This window comes from Balaenoptera acutorostrata, chromosome 2 (assembly GCF_949987535.1).
Source record: "Balaenoptera acutorostrata chromosome 2, mBalAcu1.1, whole genome shotgun sequence".
NCBI classification, from domain to species: Eukaryota; Metazoa; Chordata; class Mammalia; order Artiodactyla; family Balaenopteridae; genus Balaenoptera; species Balaenoptera acutorostrata.
In genome coordinates, this window is record NC_080065.1 from 128,052,502 (window position 1) to 128,080,344 (window position 27,843).

The 27,843-nt window shown below is 43.1% G+C and overlaps 1 protein-coding gene across 4 annotated transcripts in view; it reads left to right on the forward strand.

The window, feature by feature from the left end:
- Positions 1-27,843, forward strand: part of ARHGAP26 (Rho GTPase activating protein 26) — a 472,115-nt gene that overhangs the window by 256,467 nt on the left and 187,805 nt on the right. For all 4 annotated transcript variants that reach the window (XM_057540933.1, XM_057540934.1, XM_057540935.1 and 1 more), the window contains exons 13-14: positions 17,680-17,745; positions 22,018-22,092. In XM_057540933.1, coding sequence (XP_057396916.1) covers positions 17,680-17,745; positions 22,018-22,092 — 141 coding nt within the window. The remainder of the gene's footprint in view (positions 1-17,679; positions 17,746-22,017; positions 22,093-27,843) is intronic.

Below are 27,843 nucleotides of genomic sequence, written 5' to 3' on the forward strand. Positions count from 1 at the left end.
TGTTCCATTGATCTATATTTCTGCTTTTGTGCCAGTACCATATTGTCTTGATTACTGTAGCTTTGTAGTATAGTCTGAAGTCAGGGAGTCTGATTCCTCCAGCTCTGATTTTTTCCCTCAAGACTGTGGCTATTTGGGGTCTTTTGTGTCCCCATACACATTTTAAGATTTTTTCTTCTAGTTCTGTAAAAAATGCCATTGGTAATTTGATAGGGATTGCATTGAATCTGTAGATTGCTTTGGGTAGTATAGTCATTTTCACAATATTGATTCTTCCAATCCAAGAACATGGTGTATCTCTCCATCTGTTGGTTACGTCTTTAATTTCTTTCAGCAGTGTCTTATAGTTTTCTGCATACAGGTCTATCTTTCGACTATAGTCTCTTCACATATTTTCTCGGGTCCTTTCTCTCTCTCTTCTCCTTCTGGGGCCCCTATAATGCAAATGTTGTTGTGTTTAATGTTGTCCCAGAGGTCTCTTAGGCTGTCTTCATTTCTTTTCATTCTTTATTCTGTTCCACGGCAGTGAATTCCACCATTCTGTCTTCCAGGTCACTTATCCGTTCTTCTGCCTCAGTTATTCTATTATTGATTCCTTCTAGTGTATTTTTCATTTCAGTTATTGTATTGTTCATCTCTGTTTGTTTGTTCTTTAATTCTTCTAGGTCTTTGTTAAACATTTCTTGCATCTTCTCGATCTTTGCCTCCATTCTTTTTCCGAGGTCCTGGATCATCTTCACTATCATTATTCTGAATTCTTTTTCTGGAAAGTTGCCTATCTCCACTTCATTTAGTTGTTTTTCCTGGGTTTTATTTTGTTCCTTCATCTGGTAGATAGCCCTCTGCCTTTTCATCTTGTCTGTCTTTCTGTGAATGTGTTTTTTGTTCCACAGACTGCAGGATTGTAGTCCTTCTTGCTTCTGCTGTCTGCCCTCTGGTGGATGAGGCTATCTAAAAGTCTTGTCCCTTCCAGTTTGTTTTTAACCTAGTACTTTGACAGAAATCCTTTGTATTTGCATAATGCTCAAGAACCCACTGCAGTTTACCAACTTGTCATTCACAGTGGCAATGAGGGGAAGAGCAGTGATAGGAGAAAGTTTGCAAAGTTGGAATAAGGATCTAGTTATCTGTAGGGTGCAGACATTGAATCTCTGAACCTCATTCCTAAGGGGGTTGACAAAGTTGTATTTTTGCTTATTATAAAAATATTATGAACTCATTGTGGAATATTAAGGAAATTGCAAGGATTTTCAAAAATTCAGTAAAACTCATCTATAATATCATCCCCAGAGATACTTCTTTTCTTCCTTGTCTTTTTTTTTCATGATGTCTTATATTTATTTTGCCAATATCAATATGTATTTTGACTTAACTGGCATTATACTGAATATGCTGTTGGCATTCTGCTTTTAAAAATTCTCAAGCATTTTCCCAGTTGATGAAAGCCATTTATAAATATTATTTGTAATGGTTGTTGAATGCTCTGTCATAATTTTACATCCTAATTTGTTGAACCATTTCCTGTCAGTGGTCTTGAATGTCCTTTCCAGAGTTTTTCTTTTACGAATGACATCAGACTGAGCATCCTTGTGCATCAGTCTTTGTACATATTTCAGGTTATTTCCTGTGGGAAGGTCCTGCTGGGTGGACTGGGAGAGCTTTTGTTTCCGTGAAGGGTAGTGTTTGAATGGTGCAGATTATCGTGCAGGCCCAGTGGCCATGGAACTGCAGGTCAGTGCTGGGCCTCTCTAAGCTTCTGTTTCATCGTCTGTAAATGGAGATAAATCACAACCCCTGCCTCATAGCCTTGCTGTGAGGATAACAGCTCAGCACATTATCTGGCATATTAGTGAATAAGTGCCTAATTACCGTTGTTGTTGTCCTTATTGTTATCTGGTCATGCCTCTCCCATATGAGGAGGAAAGAGCACACTGGATTGGCTAAACTGCTTCAGAGGGGAGCAGGGGAGGAGAACGAAGGGCAGCAGCCAACACCCGTGCTGATTCGGGCTTGATGCCTTATGTTAATTCACTGAATCCTCACGACTGCATTTTTCAAAGTGGGGTATGTGCACTGTTGGTGATACCCAAGATCATTTTGGATAGGACCGGACAAACATTTTCAGTTGCCATTTAAATTTATATATTTATTTAATGTGTATTGGGGGCAAGGAACACAAGTAAACATACCCTTCCCCACCCCCCCGCCCCAGTTTTCTAAATGTTACTGCTTAGCACAGGGGTTGGCTTTTTCAGGAAAGGGCCAGATTTTCAGATTTGCGGTACCGTTTAACTCTGCTATGGTGGTGTGAATGCAGCCGTAGACAATACGGAAACGCAGGGGGTGGCTTTATTTACAAAACAGGCAGTGGTGAAGTTGGCCCATGGGCTATAAGTTTGTTAACGCTTAGCGTAATACAAAAATAGGTTTTTAAATATTAGTCTATTCAAGACAGCATGAGGTTATGGCAGGGAGCGTGAGTGTGGTACATGGATGGGTACCTTTTGCAGAAATGCTTTTCCCAAGTGAGTTGCAAGTGAGCAAACTAGCTTAAAGAAGTCAAGGTACCAGAGTTGAGAAGTAGTGGAGCTGATGTTCAAACCAGAGTCTGCCTGATTGCCAGCACCATTTCCCCCACTATTCTTGATGTGCATGAGATCTTTGCTCTGCCATGCCATCTGTCATTGTGTGGCCAACCCCTTGGGGCTGGAAGGAGTTTCATCATCAGCCTCCAATACCTAACCCACCTGGCTCTTTGCCACCGAGGGGCCATCCCATGTTTCTTCTTAGTGGGCCTCCTCTTGAGAGCCATCTGTTGCTCCTCACATGTCACGCATGATGCTGGGAGAGCCAGAGTCACATGTTTCAGTGACTCGAGCTTCCCAGGTACAGAACTGTAACATGACCCACTACTCTCCCATGGGCCTTTGACAACACAACCAAAGCTGCTTTATATGTTGTTTCTGTTACATATGCTCGTTCTTTCGGCCATTATTCAGGTCAGACTCTCTGATGGTGCTGGGTCAAGGCTTTTCTTGTTTCATGAGGACAAGATTGAGCACTGGGAGAGGAGATGGGAAGGGCATCATTACCTTTGCTCTGCTTGCCCATTGCCCTGCCTGTGGTTTCTGCATTCCCTTCATCTCTCTGCCTCAGCTTCCCTTGATCTGTAAAACAGAAAAAGAGATTGAGTCTTGAAGCTCGCATGGGAAGGCTTGATGGGATCACATGGGTCACTCTTTTTAAAATGTTCTAAAGCCTTCAGCCATCACTAAAAGTCCAGCAGTCTCATGAAAGTAGCGAAGGGCAGGAAAGAGGCTTTTCTTTTGCCTTTTGCCTCCAGTTGCCTTCAGCCTTTTGCTGTGAGAACACCCACAGTTGAGAGGCCGGGGAAGGCAGCCACGGGTAACCAGGATCCCTATGGGATCAGAGCCATCCAGCGGCTGCCAGGTCTCCGCTGGTCGGTGCCTTATAAATAGAACATTTCCCCTCTTAAACCTGGGAAGGATAGACGGCATTAGTGGGCATGGCAGCCTGGCCTCCTGTGCGCTGGCCCACGAGGCAGTCAGCTGAGGGCACCTTCCCCTCCAGGTTTTTTTCCGCGCCTGCCAGGCCAGGCTGATAGAAGACAGGTGCTCACTCCTTCCCTGGCCTGTGTTCCCTTCCCGCTGCCCCCAGCCCCTCTCGGCCCTTCTTTCTCCTTTCCCCTCCATGGCAGGTTTCCGTCACCACCACTTTTCGTCTCCTGAGCCACAGTCAGGGGAGATGGCCTCTTTCTGTCTCTCCGCAAGTGCTGACCCCCTGCACCCTGCTTTTCCTTATGAGTTGTGTGCACGGCACAGCTGGTTGCTGTGGCCCTTGTGGCGCGGCAACACCCCAGCTTGAGTGTGCTGGGGTCTAGCAAGAGAGGAAGGAGAAGCAACGGGTAGTTGTCTCAGAGATACTATTCTTTGGGTTCCCGGCCCTTTTGTTGGGTGACACCCCATCCCCCAAGGACATGGCTGGCCGTGGTGCTCCTCAGACTCACCTGGACAGTCAGAAGCCTTTCTGCTTGTCCTAGATGACACTTCACAAATCCATCCTCTACTCAGCCAACTTTAGACTGACAGATGCAGCCAGTGTGTGACTTTGCTGTGGCCTAACATCCCCTTCCGCTCAGCGGGGTGGGCTCTGGACAGACAGCAGGCTGCCGCCTGGCAGGTGCCAGCTGCCCCTTGGCATCCCAGTTTGGGCTTCAGCCAAGCAACAGTGAGCAGGTCCCTGGTGGCATCTTTAACTCGTAAAGCCCAGTGTAAGGGCTGTTGAGACAGAGACTGAAAGATTTTCCCCACTGCCACCAAGTGCAGGCTCTTGATTAATGATATCATTAATGGTAAACATTATCATTAGCACATGCTATGTAGGGGGCAATGTGCTCAGTGTCTGACCTACATTATATTATTTGATCTCTGTAAGAACCCTATGAGACAGATGGTAGTATTGACCCCATTTTCACATGAGAAAACTGAGGCTTCATCCTAAATGCAAACTTGTGGTTACTCAAGATCATTCCTTCAGACCCTAATCAGTGTTCAGAGTGTGAAACTCCCATTCAACATGTAGGATTTAGCGGAGGCTATCAAGTACTGTTGCCCACAGCGGAGGGATGGGGGGGAGCAGTGAGTAATGGTTGGGAACCTTGGCTCTGGAGTATTATTACACGCGTGGGTTGGAATCCCAGCCTCGTGGCTTGCTGAGTGTGTGGCCTTGGGAAATTAATTTCTCCAGGCCTCGGTTTCTTTATCTGTAAAATGAGGATAGTTTTACTGCCTACATCATTGGTTTGTTGAGAGGATCAAATGGGATTAGAATGGAAATTCTTAAATCAGTGGTGCCTGGTATTCTAAGCAGTCATTAAATGTTGCCCTCTGCTGTTATTATCAATAACATCATCGTTATCTGAAACCAGAGGCTATTTTTTTTTTTTTTTTTAGTATTCAGGAAGAGTTTAATGATAAGTGACAAAGACTGTGGGTCGAAGATCTTGTTTCCAGTTGTAGCATAACCAAGGTTGGCTGGTGGAGATGGAGTGACAAAATCTCATCTCTTCAGGCTCTGTTTGCTCATTTTTGAAGTAAGAAGGGCAAGCTAGATGCATGCTAGGGTCTAATCCAATTCTAGGACCATTCTGGATTCGCTCTTCCCCTGGCCCACAAGATCCCTCATGATCTGGCTCCTGACAAACTTTCCAACCTCATCGTGTATCCCAACCTCACTCAGCTCCAGCCACGTGGGTCTCTCTTCTGTTTGTTCCAAAACACTAAGCTCCTTCCCAGCTTAGGGCCTTTCCACTAGCAGTTCCCTCCACAGGGAAGCCCTTTCCCTGCATCATCACCCGGTTGGCTCTTTTTTGTCATTCAAGTCACCGATTAACGTCTTTAGTTAGTCTGTCCCCAACATCTCAAGCTAAGTTATTCCCACACCCCAGCACTAACTCTCCATCAATCACCCTGATTTACTATCACCTATCACCATCTGATATTTTCTTGTCTATTTATTTGCTTATTTGTTCATAGTCTGTCTCCTCTCACTTGGTATAAAACCCCATGAGAGTGAGACATTGTCTTATTGTCTTATCTCCAGTGCCTACGTAAGAGCATAGCAGCCACTGAGCTCAGCAAATCCAGTGCTGACCATAGGGACAAAAACAGTGCCTTGGATCTAGACGCAGTAGGATTCCTTTCTGAGAGCCACATCATGGAGTAAAGAGCTCGATTAATGCTACATTTCCCCTTTTTTACTCAATTTAGTAGTTTCAGAGTAAACATCAGGGTGACTATGCACAGACCCCCATCACAAGAGGTATATTTGTACATCCTTTCTCTCCTGCTGACCTACTTCTCAATGACAAACCATGAATCTTCAGTGACATCTTCTCCATTTATATTGTCTGCCTAACAAGCAGAAAATAGCATATCCAGCTAAGGAGACCAGCCCCTCGCTGCTGTGGACAGCTGTGTAGTTCTGGTTCTGCAGATTCTGGGCTTCAGAATCTGAGTGAGGGAGGTTCAAGTCTAGTGGTCAGAGGGCCTAGAGAGTCTGGATTTGGAGCTCTACATGGTGTTCTGTGATGGCAAGAAAGGTTTCAGGGGTCCTGCTACATCAGTTAACTGAACATTAACTGAAGATGATTCAGTGCTGGTTGCTGCCCTGATGCAAGGGCATTCCTTCTCTCCTAATGGAAGAACAGGGTACCAAACAAGACCACAGCAAACATCTGTCTTGGGTCTCTGACCAGACAGAGAAAGCCACCAGAGGCTATTTTTATAAAAGCCTGACACTGGACAGTTTCTTTTAGAGTTCCTCAGAGTGCCTTCACAGACATTGCTTTATTTGATTTCTACCATGCCTGATCTTCGAGATGAGGAAAAGGGTCAGAGAGGTGATGTATGCCCACGTCATACAACTTCATGGTGACTCCAGGTGCAAATCTTAGGCCTCAGATTCTGAATGGCATCTCTTTCCCTGCCTTTTATTGCCTCAGAGTTTGTTGTGATCAAAAAATAGCTAAACCGTTCCTAGGGCAGATAAGATGGGAGGACGGTTAGGTAGAGGCCGGAAAGGGATCTAGCTTGACAGAGGCAATTGGTTTTCCACTTGAAACACTTCCACCTTCGGAAAGCTGGCGGTGATCTCTATTGGTTGAGAAATCAGTGCACAGCCCCCCAGGCCTCAAGGCAGAAAGGAATTGAGGCCACTGGACTGTAATTCGTTCTCAGGATGTCCAGAGTCCCAGGTAGGCGGCAAATGGTCCTGATTAAGATGGTTCGCATTACCCAGGCTTGTGTGAAGCTGTGCTCCTTCGCTGCTATCCTGATTAGGAATTTTAAGGGGGACTAGGAGATTGCAGATGTAAAAGCCCACAAGGAAACAGTCCTCCCTACCCCACCCCTCCAAGCTGATCTGCAGGCCTCAGCCTGTACTGTGCAAGAGCCCAGACGCAGCCACTTTGGCTGCCCGTGTCTGGCTGAGAACTGGAGCAATTTACAGCTGTCTTCGAACCTCCGTTGACTCAGGCTGAGAGCTGGCAGGTTTATTCCAAGCCAGGCAGGGATTTCATCTCTTCTCCTGCTACCTATTTTACTTGCTTTACTCTCAGTCCCTCTCAGCTTATTTTTTCTTTATGTATGTCCCCAGAAACCATGAAAAAGAAGATAGGCTCCTGTGTATGTGGTTGGCTAGGGAAGAAAGTTCTGATTGGTGGTGTTCATGTGTAGAGGCCGGGGGATGAATGAGGTCCCTGTCAGTCCTGCTGGTCTTGTGCTTCCCCCTGCAGAGCCCCTGAACTCTAGAAGGTACCAGTGTTCAGCCAGCGGCTCCCCATTGATGTTCCTAGGGTGTGAGGACTTCTTTACCTATTGATTTCTGGTGTCTCTGCTGGTGAAAATGTGGGTTGTATTTGTTGCTTCATTCAGGAAATGTGTATCGAAGCTACAGTAAAGCTGTCAGTCAGGGACTTTATCTGCCTTGTTGAGAGAAGCAGACAGCAAACAGTAAGCAAGCAAACAAAGGGAGGCTTCCAGGTGGAGAGAAGGGCCATGAAGAAGTAAGAGCAAAGGGATAGAGAGTAACAAGGGAAGGGTGGCTATTTTATTTTATTTTTAATTGAAGTATACGTGATTTACAATGTTGTGTTAATTTCTGCTGTACAGCAAAGTGGCTCAGTTATACATATATATACATTCTTTTTAAAATCTTTTCCATTATGGTTTATCCCAGGATATTGAACATCGTTCCCTGTGCTATACAGTAGGACCTTGTTGTTTATCCATTCCATATGTAATAGTTTGCATCTACTCATCCCAAACTCCCAGTCCATCCCTCCCCTGAAGAGTGGCTATTTTAGACACCAGGAGCAGAGGAGGCCTCCCCCAAGAGGTGACATTTGAGGAGAAACCTGAACAAACAGAGGGAGGGTGGCCTGTCAGGAGCTGGCAGAGGAGCCAGCACGTACAGAGGCCCCCGCGGCAGATGGGACGAACTAGCTGTGTTCAAGGAGTATCAGGAAGGACCCTTGTGACTGGATTGGCAGAGGCCGGAGGGAGCGTGGTCAGGTAGGCTGGACCATGTGAGGCTGTGGTCAGGAGATAGGATGGTGTTGTAAGTGTCATGAGAAGTCCCTGGAGAGTTGTGATCAGGCGAGTGACATGAGCCAATGTATATTTTTAAAAGATGATTCTGGCTGCCGGCAGAGAATAAACTGTAGGGGGCAAAAGGAGAAACAGTTGAGAGGCCATTGGAGCAGTCCAGGCAAAAGATGATGGTGGCTTGGACCAAGGTATTAGCAATGGAGATGGTGAGAAGTAGTTGGATTCTAGGTGTAAGTTATTACTGATGGGACTGGCTAACAGATTGGATATGGGGTATGAAAGACAGCAAGGAATCCAGGATGACTATTGAAATAAGACAGCTTGCTGGTAGAATGTGGTACCCTCCCGTCTTGTCCTTTCAGCTAAGTTGAAGGTGGTGTGTGGTACAAGTTAGGACAGTAGTTCCCAAATGTGTTGTTTGTCACCTTCATTATTTTTTTAACATATACATATGCCACCTGTAATATTATTTACTTACTATTTTTTTAAATCAATTCACTCTTTTTAGACTACATTTATTTAAAAAACATATCATGCTTTGTGTGATAAACCAATAAATTTATAATGCTTATTAAAATAAGTGTATAACTATCGCAAATATTTATTTGTGAACTACTTAGAATCATTTCATATACCCCAATGGCACAAGCCAACATTACATTTTGAGGTACATAGCACTGGTGAATCATTATTATCAGATGGGGACTGTGGAATAGATATTACCCATTAATTAATAGTCAGTAATCATTTGTATCTGTCTTTAGTGATAATAGTTTTAATTGCTTGGTGTACAGTGTACAGTACAGTGTTATCCGGTGTGATTCTCACACCTACTGAAGCATAGCCTCTGGGAGGGCACCCAGAATCTGCATTGCAACAAGCATGCCCCTGAGTCTGTGGTCCGCTAGATTTGGGAACTGCTATGGAGTAGAAAGGGCAGAATCCAGAAAATGTGACCCCTGCCCCAGTCCTTTTCTGACTAATTATGTGAACTTCAACGGAAGAGCAGGGAATAGAAGAGGATGAGCCGGGAATAGAAGAGGATGAGCCCTGGAGTCAGCCCGAGTTAGAATCCTGGTTCCACCACTCACTAATGCCATAATCACATAGAAGTTCCTTAGCCTTGTTTGAGCCAAGGTTTCCTGCCTACAAAATACGGATGGCGATGATGATAATATGATGCAATTAAGTGCTTAGCCCAGAGCAACGCTGTGTGCTTAGTAAGTGTTACTACTGCCATCATCATTGTTGGTACCACTTAACATCATGAGCCTGGCTTTTCTCATCATAAAAACTTAACAGATATACTGGAAAAATCAAGTAAGCTATAATTTATTAACTTATTCCATAAACGGTAATGTATTGTCCTTCATCATACTTATTTGTGTGGAAACACAGCAAGAAGTTATTAGTAAGAATAGTACTAATAGGTACCCCATGGGATTATTGTAAGGTTAACATGAACTTGGGTATGAAGAGTTTTTCATCAGCTGGAAAGTTTTTTTAATATTATTATTATTTTTTTAAATTTTTTATTTTATTTTATTTATTTATTTATGGCTGTGTTGGGTCTTCGTTTCTGTGTGAGGGCTTTCTCTAATTGCGGCAAGTGGGGGCCACTCTTCATCATGGTGCGCGGGCCTCTCACTATCGCGGCCTCTCTTGTTGCGGAGCACAGGCTCCAGACGCGCAGGCTCAGTAATTGTGGCTCACGGGCCTGTTTGCTCCGCGGCATGTGGGATCTTCCCAGACCAGGGCTCGAACCCGTGTCCCCTGCATTGGCAGGCAGATTCTCAACCACTGCTCCACCAGGGAAGCCCATCAGCTGGAAAGTTTGATTCAAATATTATTATGTACTGTAGTTACTACATCCTAATATTGTAGTACTGGTAATGACCATTATTGAATATCAAGTAAGTCTCAGTTGCTGTGCATTTCATTTGACCCTTGCAACACCTAGGTGAGTTCTCCCCACCAAACAGGTGAGGAAGGTGAAGCTTCTCGCCTAAGATCATATCCAGCCAGAGGTGGCAGAGACAGGATTCTAAGCCAGATCTGTCTGGCTTTAAAGCTCAGTGTTCTTTTTCCAGTACATACCGCTTCTGTCTGTGTGACTTCAGTTAATAATAAAGTTCATTCGTATTCCCTGAGTACCTAGCTGGCGAACAGAGTCTAGGGCAGTTGGCAGTGGAGTGGGATGGGACACAGGATTAGGGAGCTGATCTGGGATTAAAAACTGGCTCTGGGTAGTTGCCAAAGGAGAGAACTCACACCTTTCCTGGGCCAACTGGAAGCTTCATGAGGATGGTTTCCCAGGGGCCACAACCAGGGAGCCCTGGCAACTCTGGGGCTTCACATGCTGAGGAGAAAGGGTGTGAGCCCCTCTGAGTGTGTGAGCCAATTGGAAATCTCTTCTCCAGATGGAATTTTGTATTCAATTCAATGTGGGTGTTTTTCTTCATGGCTTTTAATGATGCTGAAATTGATTAAATTCAGAATGAGCGAGGCAGGTCGAGCTTTAAAGAGCAAATCACGTAGGGAAATTGAGTAAATTTCTGTGGTGAGAACATGCCCCGGGAACTGTCCATAAAATGTTGGGCCGCTCTCAGCAACTCCAGACAACCTCCTGTATCCATCCATGTTAAAAGTGCAGCAGTGACTTCCTTTACGTCTCAGTTCTCTTGTTTTTATTTCCAGCAAATTCCATTACTCCCATAAAACACACTTGAAAGGTGGTTTTTTGATCAAAGGAAAGTTGAATAAATTTCCTAGGGAAAGTTTTTCAGACTAGGAAAATCTTGTCGAATACCAGCTTTAGCAAAGTGGTATTTCCATCTAATTCATGCTGAGCCTAATTCAGGTAGGTCAGCTCCTCTCCTTTTGAGAAGGAGAGGTCTGAGGTCTGTTAGAATTCCTGGGATGCACATATGGGGTAACTTTGGGCATATCCCAAAGCATCGTTTTTTCAGACTATATGTCCATCAGTCAACCTATGATATGGAAAGGTCCCTTCTATTCAGAATTGGTGATTTGGCCACTTGTTGCCTATTTTCTGGGTGTTGTGAATACTAAGGATTTGGAGATAGGCAACAGCAGGTCAGTAATTTTTAGCAGAGGGGCTCCTGGACCTGATGAGTGGGTAGCACAAAATTCTAGAGGGGAATGCTCTTGTCTTCTAGAGCTTTCTTGATGCTCAGGCCTGTCTGACTGTTTAGATGGCTCAGTTAGTATGACGTGAAAGAAGTAGCCAGCCTAGTTTCATACCACATGCAGCACAGTGATAGTGATGCCTCAGTGGGCAAGCAAAAGATTTCTAAAAGTGTCCAGGAAACCTAAACTTGATTTTAGCTCTTCTATTCCATGTCTTGGCTTGCACAGCTTTCGTTTTTCCCTTCTCTCGGACTGATTCTTGGGGCTGTACTGCTTGGTGGTAATACCTCTTTGTACTGATACAGGAAGGAAGGAAGTGGTTAGATTAAGCCATTCATTTCTTTATTTAACCTCTATATCCTCACAAAAGATGGAATAGCTGAGGACCAGAAGCTTACTTAACTCATCTACTTTCATAGGGTTTACATCAGTTGAAGTTTGAAAGGTAATTTTGACTCTAAGACACTGCCCCTCAGCAACTCTTCCTGCCATTCAGTCACCAATTTACCTATCCTTGCATCTAAAATGAAAAATTACACCAAATGAAAAGTTACAGGCTTCCACTTCATTTCTAGCACTATAGGGGACAGTGAAAGACAGAGATATAGTAGTGAATAAAATAAATAAGTAAAGTTATACATGGACCATTGCCTTTATGAATGCATATCTAGTTTGGTAGACAGACATTTTTTGCAGGATCATACCATTTATTCATTCATTCATTCATTCATGCCATACCACGCAGCTTGTGGGATCTTAGTTCCCCAACCAGGGATTGAACCTGAGCCCTTGGCAGTGAAAGCACGGAGTTCTAACCACTGGACTGCCAGGGAATTCCCAGGATTATACTAATAAAGGTAAACCTGTAATTGTGCTGCATACTCTGAAGGAGAGGTTGATGGCATTATATTCAAGTGCATGATGGAGGCTTTAATCTAGGTGGAGGGGTCAGAGAAGCTTTTATGAGGAGATGATACTTGATGGGGGAGACCTGAGAATTCTGAGTTATTTGGGCCAAGGGGCTCCCAGGTGAAATCCACAGCTTGTGCAAAGGCTGAGGAGAAATCGTGGTCAGTTGGATACTTGGAGAGGAAGCCAGTGTGGGTGGGATGCTGAGACATGGGGGAGGGACTGAGATGAGGCTGGGGCCAGACCATGCAGGGCTGTGTGGGCCATGTTAAGGGCTTGGGTTATCGTCCCAAGAGCCGTGGGGTGTCACTGAGTGTTTAAGCAGAGAGGTGATGTGGTCTGGTTTTGTCAAGGTCATGGGGACTGCGGGGTGGAGGGCAGCTTGGAGGGAGCCAGAGGAGGTGTGAAGAGACCAGTTAGGAGGGCCTTGCAACCATCCTGGTAGCAGATGACCAGGACCTGGTCCAGGACCAGGGTGGGTGTGGTGAAGGCAGAGAGAACTAGATAAAATTAAGACTCAGTAGGAGGTAAAATTGAGGTGATGATTTGGATATGGGGGGTAAGAAAGAAGGGGAGTGCTGAGGGTTAGACTCATGATTTTACTGGAGTTCTCACCCTCTACCATCACCTACATACCTCTTTTGTTTTTTTTTTTTGTTTGTTTTGTTTTTTTTTTAAAGGCCAGGCAGTGTCAGATGAGGTAGTGTGAGGTACTAGAAGCTACAGAACAGGGCATTGAAGGTTATGCTAAAATCCTGTCTGTACCTGGCCCGCCAGCCTCCTTCTTTTAAACAATTTAACTGAACCTTACAGTATGTTGTTGTTTTAAGCCCATTGCAGTAAAACAGTCAGTTCCTGAATTTAACCTGCCTCCTTCCTCAGAGTTCATACCCTGGGCATGATAAGCATAAGCCCCAGTGGTCTGCCAGGCCTCCTCCTCCCACTTCAGCCCTAATATTCTCCAGGTTGGCTGAGAGTCAAACCACCTGTCTCATGTCCTCCTGTTCTCCAGAGAGCTTTGAGAAAATAGGTTTGTGTGACCCTGGCCCTTTCCTTTCTCTAAAAGCAGACAAATAATGCTTCCAAAGTTGACATGACAGTTAAGAGGATGACCCTTTTCTAACTTGGTGGGTCAGCCTGAGTGTTTGGTGCGAGCTCTGTGAACATTCATTATACGACAACTGTTTGGCGTGCCCCGTGCGTAAACCTGGGCAGAGGTGAGCTCGGAGGTGAGGCAGGAAGGTGAGCTGGTCCAAGCCTTAACTGCCAGACGGTGGGTGTCAGGCCTGGGAGCCACCGGCCCTGCAACAATTCATCACCAGTCAAATTAAGGGAATAATGCAAACCTAGTAGATATTTAATGAGAGATTATTTCTGGAGATTATAAGGATACAGCAATTGCAAATAAATCCCTGACCTTTTCTGAGCCTGGGCTCAGTAAAAGAGCTGAATCACCTGCTTGAAGGGATTAAGGACAGCCGCTTCCATCTGGCGGGCTGCTCAGACTTCTTCTGTCATTAGAAAACTCTGCTCGGTGGTGATGGTGTTCTAAACCTTTTAGTGGAAACTGGATTTTCCAAGTAGGAGATCTCAATTAACTTAGATTATGTACCTGCTGGACAGAGATCAGGACTAATGATCTGGTTATGGATGCACTGTAGTCCCTATCACATCGGTGGTACTCGGTACATGTTAAATAAGAAAGCAGTTGTTCATCATTAGTAACCTAATCATAACATCAGCAGGAAACTCAGGTTGATGAGAGTAGCAGTGAAACCTGTGTACGTGCGTGTGCATGCGTGCATGCGTGTGTGTGTGTGTGTGTGTGTGTGTGTGTGTGTGTGTGGTGGTGGGGGTACCAGAGACAGAGAGATACAGGGAAGTGCCAGTGCAGGGGGCAGTGTAATAATTTATACCAGTTCCAGTTCAGAGATTTGGAATAATGATAGGTAAACTGTATTTCATGAGTTCCTTATTGGGAACTGTTGTTTGCTATGAATTCCATTTCTTAACACAATTTTGTTTATAAAACTGCAATAATTATCAGTACGCAACTTGAACACATTAGAGGCTAATAGAGAGTTACCTTGCGCTCTTAGCATTTGACTTTGCAGTATGTGAATTTGTTATATGTATTTGGACTTAGACATCTAATATAGACTAATAAATACTGTTACATGTGTAATGTGGAAGGCCTTTATGTGTAGCATCTGTGTAAGATTTATTTCAAGAAAAGGCGTTTGCTGGTGTAAAACAAAATGGAGAACTTCTAATGTTGGGAAAACCAAAGAAGGAACATTTATTCAGAGATTTGGGGCGGGGGGACGAGGGGTTGCTTTGCCATTTTCCAAAATAAATAATTGTAGTTAATGTAGGTTAGTGGAATTTAGATTTTTTTCTGGATATACTTGGGAGGTTCCATTGTGTTCTCTTCCATTAGCTGTTACTTACCTAGAAAAGAATCCAGCTTCCCACAGTTCCATGAGAAAAGGTCAAGGACTGATTTGTCTCTACAGGGTTATATCTAGCTTTGTCCATATTTCTTCTGCTAGTTGGGCTGGTGGCTTTATGACCACATATCTTCTGGCCACTGGGGTCATCACTGTCAGCTGCCAGGTTATTTCCAATTTTTCAAAACTTTTATCCATGTTCACAGGGTAAGGAAGCAAAATACTCTTTGTCCAGAACAGAAGTTCATCAATGCCTAGAACAAGACCATGTTCACAAACCTACTCTTAAAATTTCCAAATTTGGGATCTGTCTCAGCAGCTCCCCAGAGCACTGTCCACAACTGCAGTTCTTAATCTCCCAAACTTCTTTGACTATCATTCCTAGGCAAGGATCCTCTTAAGCACATCTCAAAAGAAGAACCAAAAGGCTTCAACTGACTATTGAATCACATTATGGACATTTGGGAAACCTCCTTAAGTATAGAAAGTAATTTCCCCTCTAACAAATACTTGCCAGTAGGCTCTGTTCTGACTATTGTATAAAGGAATGAAAATTCTCCCCTACACGTGAAAAGGTGCCCAACATCATTAGTCATTAGGGAAATGCAAGTCAAAACCACAATGAGATACCATTTCACATGCACCAGAATGGCAATAATAAAAAAGACAATAACAAATGTTGACAAGGATGTGGAGAAATTAGAACCTTCATATGTCGCTGGCAGGAATGTAAAATGGTCCAGTGCTTTAGAAGGTGGTTTGGCATTTCCTCAAAAAGTTAAGCATAGAGTTACCATATAACCTAGCACTTCCACTCCTGGGTACATACTGAAGAGAAATGAAAATATACGTCCACACAAAGATTTGTACGCAGGTGTTCCTAGTAGCATTATTCATAATAGGCAAAAAGCAGAAACCAACAGCTGATGAATGGGTAAATGGAATGGGGTATATCCAAACAATGGAATATTATTTAGTCATAAAAAGGAATGAAGTGTATTAATGCTACAACATAGAGGAATCTGGAAAACATTATACTAAGTGAAAGAAACTAGATACAAAAGACAGTGTATCATATGGTTGCATTTATATGAAATGTCCAGAATAGGCGAGTCTATAGAGACAGAAGGTAGGTTTGTGGTTTCTAGGAGCTGAGGGAGTGGGGGAAATAGGGAGTTACTGCTAATATGTATGAGGTTTTTCATGGGGGATGATGAAAATGTTATGTAGAGAGTGGTGATCTATATATTTGTAAATATACTAGAAATTAATGAATTGTAAGCTTTAAATGAGTGAACCTTACAATATGTGAATTATATCTCAATAAGGTCGTTATTTTTTAAAAATCTTGCCTAGATTCCAACAGATATTTAGACTGTGTATTACAGTTTGTTACAAAATTTGGGAAAAGTCTGTGGTATGAGTTGAGTTTCATTTGGAAGAATGATCTCGATCTGAGTCAGAAAGCTTGATACAACACAATTTGCAGACTAAACACTTGGTTCATACTAGAAGAAGCAAGGGATTGAGTTAGTAGGCTCCTTATAGCTTTAAGGGAATAAGAACAATGGTTTGTGTAGCAGGTGGTCTCCAGGAAGAAGAACATTGTTTTCCTCCTTTTCTGGTACTTTACTTACTATCCTAGAGGCCAAGTATATTTATTAATAAGTACCACCAAGTGATAAGTACACATGTAAGAGCAAGAGCTGGATTCTCTTTGGGAAGAGAAGTTTGGGGAAATTAGAATTCCTTTTTAATTTGATTTGGGGAATTTTCAGTTATTTTTTTAAAGGATTTTTTTCTTCATTGGACCTACATTCACCCATATATATTAAGAATTGGAAAGATTCCATTTGGGTTAGATCCAAGCTGAGTTCAAGTTCAGCTCAGTTCTCATATTTTACAAGTTTATTTCTTGCCCTGGGATGATGACAAATGTTTATAAATACTCACCTTCCTCCTTTCTGCCATTCCCTTTTCCACTCGGAACACTGGTTTGTAGAATGTCTTGTCTTGATGTCCTAAGGAGGTCAAAGATGAACCCATTCTTAAAGATTACCACCCACATCTAATCATTGGGTAACCAAAGCATGGGGATGAATTTTGGTGTGTTTCCAGCCCTGTTGCCAGGTTGGCAGTTGGTTCTATGCTGTGGAAAAAGTTGCTGCTATTTGTCATTTATTTTCTTAGTGACATTAGGGGGTTTTGGAGCAGATGGAGAACGCTGTCACCACCTGCTGATTTACCACACAGAGGATGGCTCTTCTGCCTTATTGCTTTTTCCTTAGATAGCTTCTTTGTCCTTGGCTGTTTTAATTTTCTTCCTGGTCACTTTTCCTTTTTTCTAGTCATCTGAGCAGAATTTTATTCCTCTCTTTAACTCAGAGTCACTTTTTTTTTTTTAATGTTTACTTTTATTTTATTTTTCAGTCACTTTTAAGGCAGTTAAGGTTGTACAGGCTCTGGAGCGAGTCTCCCACATATTAACTCTGCAACTTTGGTCAAGATATTTAGCTTTGCCAAATCTCAGTTTCTTCATGTGTAATTTGGGACTCATGATAGTACCAACCTAGAGGACTTGCTAGGATTAAACAAGGTGAGCTCTGTGGAGCACTTACCTGACATTTATTGAGCATTTACTTTATGCTTTTTGAAGGAGACCAACAAGCAGTTAGTCCTACAGCTCCTGATAATAACAAAACAAGTTAAAGTTTGCTTAGTTACTCCTTCAGTCAAGTGCTCATCACTCTGTGCTGCAGTTTCGTCAGCTGTAAATAGAGGATAACCTTGCAGAGAGTTACCATGAAAATTAAATGAGATAGTATGTGCAAAATGGTACTTAGCACTGTACCTGGCATATGGTAAGCTCTCCATGAATGCCAGCAGTTTTACATTTTGAATCATTCCTGTACTTTCAGTGGAAAAAATGAAAAGGCTACATGGCCGCACCATGGGACTGAGCCATTCTGGGTTGGTCAGGCACTGTTCCGGGGTTGGTGTGCACGACTAGCAACTTGACTGCCCCTTTCTTCCTCTTTCAGCTGCACAGTTGGACAGCATTGGCTTCAACATCATCAGGAAATGCATCCACGCTGTGGAAACCAGAGGTAAAGTAGTTCAACAGATGGCATTGTTCTCAGTGAAGGTTACGCATCTGGTGAGGTGGCAGACCTGCTACCTGCTGTTTCCCAATTTCAAGTGACTCATTAACTCTCCAAATGCCATTGGCGGTGTGTTTCCACAAGTCCTGTTGCTCTGAAGCGCAGGGGCTCTCAACTGATTTAGTCGTCAGCCTCTTCGGCTGGTCAGAAGATTGTTTTAAATGCATGCATATCAAATACATAGGATTATAAGGAATCCAGTTACTGAAATTCAGTTAAAATACTAAAACCATGGTTGTGATATAATAATATATGTGTTTCTTTGTTAACACTTTCAGTTACAGCGGTGGGTCTGATAATTAGCATAATTCAGAAATAGTGATAGTTCAGGGTGTCTGTAACAACTGTAACGTGTTCAGAAAATATCTGTGGTTTCTGACCAAATTGCAGGTACTGCTAATGCTGTGATCTGTTGCTTATATCGCAGTGGAAGGAAATGTTTAATTTCACTTATAGGTTAGTGGAAATAAAGGTGTGGTTGTTTTCCTATGGAAGTTGATAGACACCCTGAATTCTCTAGTGGGCCTCTTGGGGTCTGTAGACCGCAGGTTAGGAACCCTGCCCTGGGCACTATCTGGGTAGGGAGAAGGAGTCAGGCCCCTGTTTTCCTGCCATGGTGCTGCAGTCAGGCCCTGCCTAGTCAAACATTGACCTTTCCTGGGGTCCATAGGAACAGCGCTTTGAGGTCAGGGAAGCTGGTTCATCCCCGTGATCTCCATCCCCTCCGCAAAGATCGCCGCAGAGGGGATTCCTCAGTTCTGGCAGTTTCGAGCTTTGAATGCACTGTCTGTTGTACGCAGAGAAAAGCTGATCACTGTCTTTCCACTGGATTTGATTTGAACCATTGTCAAAGATGGGAATCTTATTTATTCTACAGCCTCTCAACCCTCCAGCCCTTTTTATTTGTTTGAGGAAGTTCTGTCTTTTAAAACAGAAATATGCCAGTTCAGAAATATAAGCATGTTTATAAAGGCTATGAAGCACTGAGTAGAGGGGAAGAAAAAAAAATATCCTTATAAGTTCTATTCCTAGGTATCTAGTCAAAAAGTATTCTTTCCAAGGTAATTATTTTAACGTGTGCTAACATTCTTTTAGATGTTTCCTTATTTCTGCTATACCTTCCTTCAATGAAGAGTTAAGGTAGCTTGCAAAGATATGTAAAATATAGGCAGAGAATGTAAAGTAGTAGGTGAGATTTCTGGGAACTGATCTTGAGGAAATAAGGTCATGGGCCGACTTGAGCCACAAAGATGTTTATACAATGGTGTTAAGGTAAAAAAATCAGAAACTGGCCAAATGTCTCAAAAATTGGTTAAATCAACAGTGTGCTACATGCATGCAGTGAAACACTGAATCACTAAAAATGCAGTTATTGAAATCCAAGATTTTCATTATTATATATTAAGTGAAAAATGCAAGTTATGAAAGAGCCTGCCCACTCTGAACTGGTTCTGGGGATAGTGGGGAGGGGAGAGATCATACCTGCACAGGTTGTCAGTGGTTGTCTCTGCTGTTTTTCACTATCTTCCATGGATTTGTCTATTTTCCATAACTGCAGTTTCTACTTTTTTTTGAAGTGTGTATTACTAAGGTAATTTTTCAACAGCCATTTGATTTTTGCTCATCATTTTAAAAGAAAAGAATGAGAAATCAGAGGTGCAGGGTTAACAAAGGTAAAGGCATAAAAATGGAGCCAAAAATGAGTTCAAAACAGAAGTCCCCTCCCCTCTACAATGAAGTTCATGTACGTGCCAGAGGTGGGCCAACCACTTTGTCTCTCAGTTTTCAGCTGCCAAAACCAAAGGGCCACCTAATCATTTAAAATCCTTCCCAGAATCTGTGTGATAAATGCAAACCCATAGCTCAGGAGGATGACTTTTTCTGATATAAAACCAGAAAATATGTGCAATAAGCAGTAGAGGAAGAAGAGGGTCACCAGTTGGTCTGGTCTCTTAGCCTCTGCCTCCTTGTCCCCTCCCCCTCTAAAATGAGGATGAACATGATGTATTGTAACAGCTAGAGAAGTTTTCATTTAGCACAAAGAGGAATCAAGGACAGTGTGTGTTAAATGCCATTTTTGCATAAATGCTTGGAAGGAAGTAGGTTGTCTCCCTACTGCAGTACGTGTATGTACACACATATTGGTGGTGACCAGAGGTGAACAGACTTCCCATACTCTCTGAGGTCCGTTAATCATCCAGCAGGAGCTGGGAGTGTGTCAAGCTCCAGGAAAGCACAAGGACAAAAGAAGTAGAGATGTTTCAGAAAGGATAAGCCCTTCAAGCCACCACATGACTGAATAATGGTTCTGCTACTCAGTAACTTGGGGCCCATCCCTTAGGAGACCCGGGGTCTCCTAGCTGGTGAAGCAGGCAGGATGATGTACATGCTTTTTTTTTTTTTAGCTGCGTCAGGTCTTCGTTGCAGCACGCAGGCTTCTCTCTAGTTTCAGTGTGTGGACTTCTCTTTAGTTGTGGCATGTGGGTTCTCTCTCTAGTTGTGGTTCCCAGTCTCCAGGGTGCATGGGCTCTGTAGTTTGCGGCACATGGACTCTCTTGTTGAGGTGCGTGAGCTCAGTAGTTGTGGCGCAAGGGCTTAGTTGCCCCGCCACATGCGGGATCTTAGTTCCCCTACCAGGGATCGAACCCACGTCCCCTGCATTGGAAGGCAGATTCTTTACCACTGGACCACCAGGGAAGTCCTGATGTACATGCTTTTACAATCCATTTGAGCTGTAAAATCCTCTCATTCCAGACCACTTCCTTTTGTTTATCAGTTCCACTTTTGTAGAGGTCTTGTTGAAGACACTGCAGAATCAGCCTTTTCCCAAGTTTTTTCCAGGAAATTTTGTTTTGGCCCCAAACTGATGAATGTTTTATTCATTCTGTCCTGTATTGTAGACTAATCTAGGTGCTGGGGATATAATGGTAAAGAAGACAGAATCACTGTACTTAAAGTTTACATGGTAGTTGTGGGGGAAGACAAACAAGAAACCAAATAAGAAAGATGATTTCAGATACTGTTAATAACTACTATAAAGAAAAGAAAACTGGGTAAGGCAGTGGCCAATAGTGTTGGTCATTGGGATGCTGTCTATTGAAGAGGTTGCATGTAAGCTGAGACCTGAATGATGAAAAGATCTGGGAGAAGAGTGTTACAGGTAGAGGGAATCTTGTGCAGAGGCTGAGGTTTGGAGGCATGAGCTTTGTATATTGGAGTAATAGGAAGGCCATTGGTGCTGGAGCAGCATGAAGGTGGTTGATAAAGCAGTCAGAGGTGAGCCTGTGCTCAACCATGTAGGGCCTTACAGGCCATGGTAAGTTTTAATTGTGATCCAGATGCAATGGGAAGCCATTGGAAGGTTTTTAAGAAAAGAGATGGTTTGAACTGATTGACACTTTGAGAAGCTCATTTTGGGTACTGGGTGGAGAATGGACATCAGGGGAATAAGGGGCAGCAAGAGACCAGTTAGTTGAGAGGTGTCAGATATGATGGGCTTAGGACCAGCAGGAGAAAAGTCATTTCACATCACTTGGTCTGAATGTAAATGATACAGTGATGATCTAATCCTTGCAGTTAAATGAACAAAGTACTGAGGCGGGTTAGTTTTGGTTCTTTGTTTGGGTGTTTGAAGGTAAACCCCTTTTAGTCTATTTGAATGTTTTCTTGGGTTCAAGAAAGGTGATCCTCTTTTTTCTTTATGAAGAATGTTTGCACCACAAATGAATGGATTTTCTAATTTCTCAGTTTTGGCTAATAGTGTCCAAAATTAAAAATGCCCCAACACCTCAATATTTGCCTTCTCTATGTGAAAGTAATTTGTAAAGTGTTCATCCTTTTCTGTAGTACGAATTTTTTTTATCATTTCATTTTTGTCTTTTTAAATTAAAAAACTGGTTAAATATGACATGTTTAAAAGTATATATTTCGCATCTTTCAAAACTCTTCAGATGCTGCCTTGGCAAGAGAAGAGGGAGGTTTCCTGCCCCTCTGATGACTGAACTAATACGAGGGCTGAAGTGTGCAGCACATCCATGAAATCCTAGACAGTTGTACCAAATCCCACTCCTTCGCTAAGAGCAGAGCTGAGTGACAGGGAACTTTAATTAGAGCAGCTTTTAGAAGGCCCGAGAAAATGAAAAAAGTGCATTTGGCTGGGTTCGCCTGACTTGTGTTCTGACGTGCCTCTAATTAAATCATCACTGTTTCTCTTCTCAGGGATCAATGAGCAAGGGCTCTACCGAATCGTGGGGGTCAATTCCAGAGTGCAGAAGCTGCTGAGTATCCTGATGGGTGAGTGCAGTGGCTCTGCCAGGCAGTGCCCAATGGTTGAAGGGGGAGCCTCTTGAGAAGGAATCTGGGTGTCCAAGAGGTAAATCCCAGAAATCAGCTGACCCACTCACCAGCAGTCATGGCTACAGGCATTACTGGAAGAGACACTGAGTGGAATTGGACAAAACAAAAAATGGCCGGTCCAAAGCGCCACACCCTCTCTGTGGACTTGGTTGCCACCAGTCCAAGTAGCGCTCCACCACTCATGTGACCGCCACACCCTACTCTGTCTTTAATAGCTCATGACTCCCTCTGTCCTCTGGAGACCGGCATTTCATGGGGCACACCCATTGCCCAAGGAAGCTCATCCTTCTAGCCTGCAGAGGACCTCAGCTCTCATGTTCCCAGTGACTGAGGAGGTGCCATCCCATGACTCCCAGATAAAATGTGTAGAAGCAGATAAGTCTTCTGATCCTCTTTGCTGCTAGATTTCCGCTTAGTCTCTGTCATTTGAGCAGCAGAAGCTCCTTTGCAGCTGGCTGGTATAAATATAAAACTACTCTCTCTAAATGTGCAGCATTTGAATCAAAAACCCATGAGCCAATGAGCCAAATTTGCCTAGGCTGCAGATTTCCTGTATTTTTAGATATGAATGCAGATTTCCTGTATTTTTAGATATGAATGCAGACTCGGTGAGTCACGTGGCTCTAAATGGCAAACAGATCAGATTTCACAGACCCGTGGCTGTTACTCATCCCCATGGAAGCCTAGCTTGTGCACTCTTAAGAGATAGACTGTCGCTCAGGGTCCCCGCTCAGTGTTTTGGGCAGGGACGCTTCTCTTTGTTAGTATTTGTCATTTTTTTTTTTTTTTTTTGCCATCCCAGTTTCTGAAAATAATTTTTATATGTATAGAAATATCGTCTCTCATGTTGATCAGAAAAACTATCTCTTTTCGAGAGAGCTACTCGCCTCTTGTAAGCAAAAGTCTCATGTATGGTAGTTGCAGTGAGATCAGTTTGTTTAGCCATTCACCCTATGAAGGACAGCTGGGTTATTTCTAGTCTGGGGTGAATAATGCTGCTGTAAACACTGTGTACAGGTTTTTGTATGAAGATTAATTTGTTTCTGTGGGATAAATGCCCAAGAGTGCAGTTGCTGCGTTGTACGGTGATATGGTTAATTTTTTAAAAGTTCTAATGTAAGAAAGAATGAAGAGTCTAACAGGTATCAATCCTCAGTCTTTCATTTCCAATCAGAGCTGCAAACATTTGTGGAGTGTCTGCTCTCTGAAGCAGATTGTCAGGTGCTAGAGATGAAACTTTAGAAAGAGTCATTCTTTTTTTTTTTTTTTTTTTTAAACTTTTGTAGTTCATATATTTACTCATTCAAGTTTTCGTCACTTTTTTTTTTTTTCCTTATTTATTTACTTTTGGTTGTGTTGGGTCTTCGTTTCTGTACGAGGGCTTTCCCCAGTTGTGGCAAGTGGGGGCCACTCCTCATCGCGGCGCGCGGGCCCCTCACCACCGCAGCCTCTCCCACTGCGGAGCACAGGCTCCAGACGCGCAGGCTCAGCAATTGTGGCTCACGGGCCTAGTTGCTCCGCGGCATGTGGGATCCTCCCGGACCAGGGCTCGAACCCGTGTCCCCTGCATTGGCAGGCAGATTCTCAACCACTGCGCCACCAGGGAAGCCCCGAAAGAGTCATTCTTTGTTTGCAGAGTATCCAGGTAGGGGGAGTTATGCAGGTGTGTGAAAGCTGTAATGTAAAATACGATGCTGGCACCCAGTGGGAGCTGGATCTAGAAGATGGAGTAGTGAAGGAGAGAACAGAAGAATAATTCGGATTCAGGACATGTCATGAACCAAGAGTATTGATTTCACTAGTAGTAATATTATTATTATAATATTTCAAAGTACTTGAGGCTGGAACAGGAGAGTGAAAGCTGAAAAGCTGAAATGGCCCCTTTGGTTGAGGAACTTGAATATTATGCTAAGGAGTTTGGGGTTTTTTTTTCTCTGTAGGAAGTAAGATGCTATTAAAATTTCAAAGTAGTGGAGTTGTATGTGTTAGTACTCTTTTTACACAAAAGTGTCAAGAAGACAATTCAGAATAGTCATTTATTTGTTCACATTACTGGTGAGTCCAAGATGACAGAAGCATGGCAGGGTCTGGTGACTCCACGTTTGTTGGAGGCTTTCCCACTCCTTTCTTCTGGCTTCTCATTATTTGTAAGCTCTACTTGTCTTCATATTGACTATATTCTCTGTGGGAAGGTCCCAGATAATCCAGCCTCAGTGGTCCTTGAAGCTTGTATCACTGAAAGGAGAGTGTCTTTCTTGACGGTTTTGACAGAAGGTCCCAGGGCGGATTTTGATTGGTCCATATGGGGGCCATTCACATGATTCATTTCACAGTCTCAGGCCAATCACATGACGTACAGAAGATTGATCCCGATGGCCTGGATCCTGTGCCTGTCTCTGGTGATCCCATGCCACCTCTAGGAGGTTGGTGGTGGTGGGGCGAGTAGGGTGTGTGACGGGTTAGTCCATAGAACCCTGGGGACTGAGCAGGATTATTAATAGAATGATGGAGGAGTGCTTTTCTGAAATAATGCTACTGGGTGATTTTTTTAAAAAGTATGTCCAACATAGGTGTAACTCTATCAGATGCTAGTTTTAGGAGGGTAATGCTGGCAGCAATGTGGAGCACACATCTGATCATGGAATCACATGGAGGAAGAAGACAGTTGGGATAGATTAGGCAGAGCATACCTGATCAATGGCTGAACCAGATAGCTGCTCTGAGGTCAGGAAAAAAGGACAAGCTCAAAATGATTGGAGAAAGAGAATCAATGGGACTTTGTAACCAACTAGATACAGGGGAGTCAAAGGGGCAGAGAGATTTCAGAGGCAGCAGATGATTATGTAAGGTGACACTAATGAAAAGAAATACGACATTTTAGACGGGTTTGCTAATTTAAAAAAGAAGCATCTTAGCTCTTTTGTGCTAAGCAAAGAGTGGTATGAAAAGATGTTGTTTTTATCACTTCCCTTAGTGACCTTTGAACAAGATATTTGTCCTGTTCTCTTCCTCAGTTTTCCTAGGGACAGACAAAATAATCATGACCATCTCAGAAATGTCATGAGAAATAAAAACCAGCAGCTGAAAAGTCACAAGGCCAGCTGTCTCTGCCAGGAGGACATTACAGATAGACTGGATCCCAAACTGAGGTTCAACCAGAGCTGAGAGATGACCACAGTGCAAGATCTAATCAAAAGTGTTGAGAATGGTATCTGGGATTCTTACTATCAATTAAGTTAAACATGAGATAGTTAAACATGAGATCTTGAATTGAGGGATCAATTAAGTTAAACATGAGATCTTGGAATTGAGGGATCACCCATTAGGCCAGAGAAACTCCAGACCTGAAGGCAGAGCCCTGTCTCCCTTCCCCTTTGTGAACATGCTCTCATCTTCATCAGTTCTTGGTACTTGTACTATACTGGGTTAGCCAAGAGTGTAAAAAAATATGGCTCCTATACTCCAAAGCCTCTCCCTGACATGGCTGGGCTGAGTGTGAAGCATTCATTCCCTATTCTGGGTTCTATATTCACTGGATGCCCTATTATGTACCAGGTACTAAGATTTGGATTATTGGTCAGTCTCTCAGAAATGGAATAGTGCATTTTTATTACTGAAAATATGAGTTAGAATTAAGTAAAACCAGAGGCTTCCTTTGATCACTTGGAGTTGGCTTTGTGTACTCTTGATACATTGGGGGACTTTAGGTAGGAGGAAGAACAGAAGAGCCAGACTATGAGAACATCATATTTTGCTGATTAGGATTCCTTAAGAAAGCTTGCCAGAATTTCTCATAGCATATGCAGTGTGGCCTCCTGCTAGTGTCATACCAAGTGCTGCCCCTTATCCCTTCCTCCTGGCAACAGAGGTCGTTAGTCTTTGAAGAGTGAAGAGGAGGAAGACTTGTAGATTCCTAGAAATAGAGTGGCTTCCATGTGTGTACTGGTTGTTTGTTTACTTTTTCTCCCCCCGTATGTTAAGTAAAGATAAATCTTTCTAAGGTTTAGCTCAACATTTAAAAAATATAGACAGCTCTGTCTGTGCATGTTCAGTACATGTCTGTCTCTCCCTGTATAGTTTTTTATAAGAGATTTTTAAAAATATTTATTTATTTTTGGCTACATTGGGTCTTCGTTGCTGTGCGGGCTTTCTCTAGTTGCGGCAAGTGGGAGCCTCTCTTCTTTGCAATGGCTTCTCTTGTTGCGGAGCACAGGCTCTAGGCACGCGGACTTCAGTAGTTGTGGCACGTGGGCTCAGTAGTTGTGGCTCACGGGCCTAGTCGCTCCGCAGCATGTGGGATCCTCCCAGACCAGGGCTCAAACCCGTGTCCCCTGCATTGGCAGGCAGACCCCGAACCACTGCGCCACCGGGGAAGCCCCCCCTGTATAGATTTTAAATACCTTTTTCTGATTAAAAGTTATAAGTGGTCATAGTAGCAAATTTGGAGAAATAGAAAAAGTAGAAAAGAAGAAAAATAAAAGTTGGGCAGACCAGAGACAATCTTTACTGACCGTTTCATCATATGACTGTCACCTTTTAAATATAATATTCTATCATATAACATAAAAAATACAAATTGGAATCACACTGTGCATATATACTGCTTTTAGCAGTCTTCTGTCACATAACAATACAGTGTCTATTTTATGTTATTCAGGTTCCTCTAAAGTGCGACTTTTTTGGGTCATGTATTGTGTAGGTCAGCCCCCTATTCCCAGATCCATAGACTGATTTCAGTTCTTCATCATTCTAGAAAGCACTCAGGTGAACATCCCTATGGGACAGGATAGCAGAGGTTTAGAGTGTACATTTTGCAGTTAAGCAAGTTATAATTAAACGGCTTGTCCATTTGATTTTACACAAATTATTTAAGCCCGTCTAGTCTTCTATCTCATTATCTGTAGTAATAGCCTCTGCCTCTGTAATAGTGGGAGGATTAAATGAAAAGATGCATGTGGGTTGCTGAGTCCAGAGCCTCCACATGTTAGTCAATAAATGTTAGCTGCTGTTATTTTTAATTTTTTAAATAAATTTATTTATTTATTTATATTTATTTTTGGCTGCGTTGGGTCTTCGTTGCCGTGTGGGGGTTACTCTTTGTTGCAGTGCGCGGCCTTCTCTTTGAGGTGGCTTCTCTTGTTGCGGAGCATGGGCTCTAGGCGTGTGGGCTTCAATAGTTGTGGCTCACAGGCTCTAGAGCATGGGCTCAGTAGTTGTGGTGCACGGGCTTAGTTGCTCCACGGCATGTGGGATCTTCCCAGACCAGGGCTTGAACCCATGTCCCCTGCATTGGCAGGTGGATTCTTAACCACTGTGCCACTAGAGAAGTCCCTATTTTTAATTTTTATATGCATATTTAATTATTTCCTTAGGGTTTATTTTAAGATGTTGAATTGCTGGGTCAAGGTATGTACATGTTTTCAAGGCCTTTAATTGATATTCCCAAATTTGCTGTCAGCAAAGTCTGAGGTGAGTGTCCTTTACCACACACATCCTTGCCATACTCTATTACTTTTTTGCGTTTAAATTATAAGTATTTTTTAAAAGTAATTCTGGTGGAGGCTGGCCATTTTTCCTCTGTTTCTTGCCACTTTTTATTCTTTCATGAATTGCCTGTTTGTGTTCTTTCCCTATTTTTCTATTGATGTATTCATCTTTTGAATTTAAGACCTTTTTAGGTATGGAGGC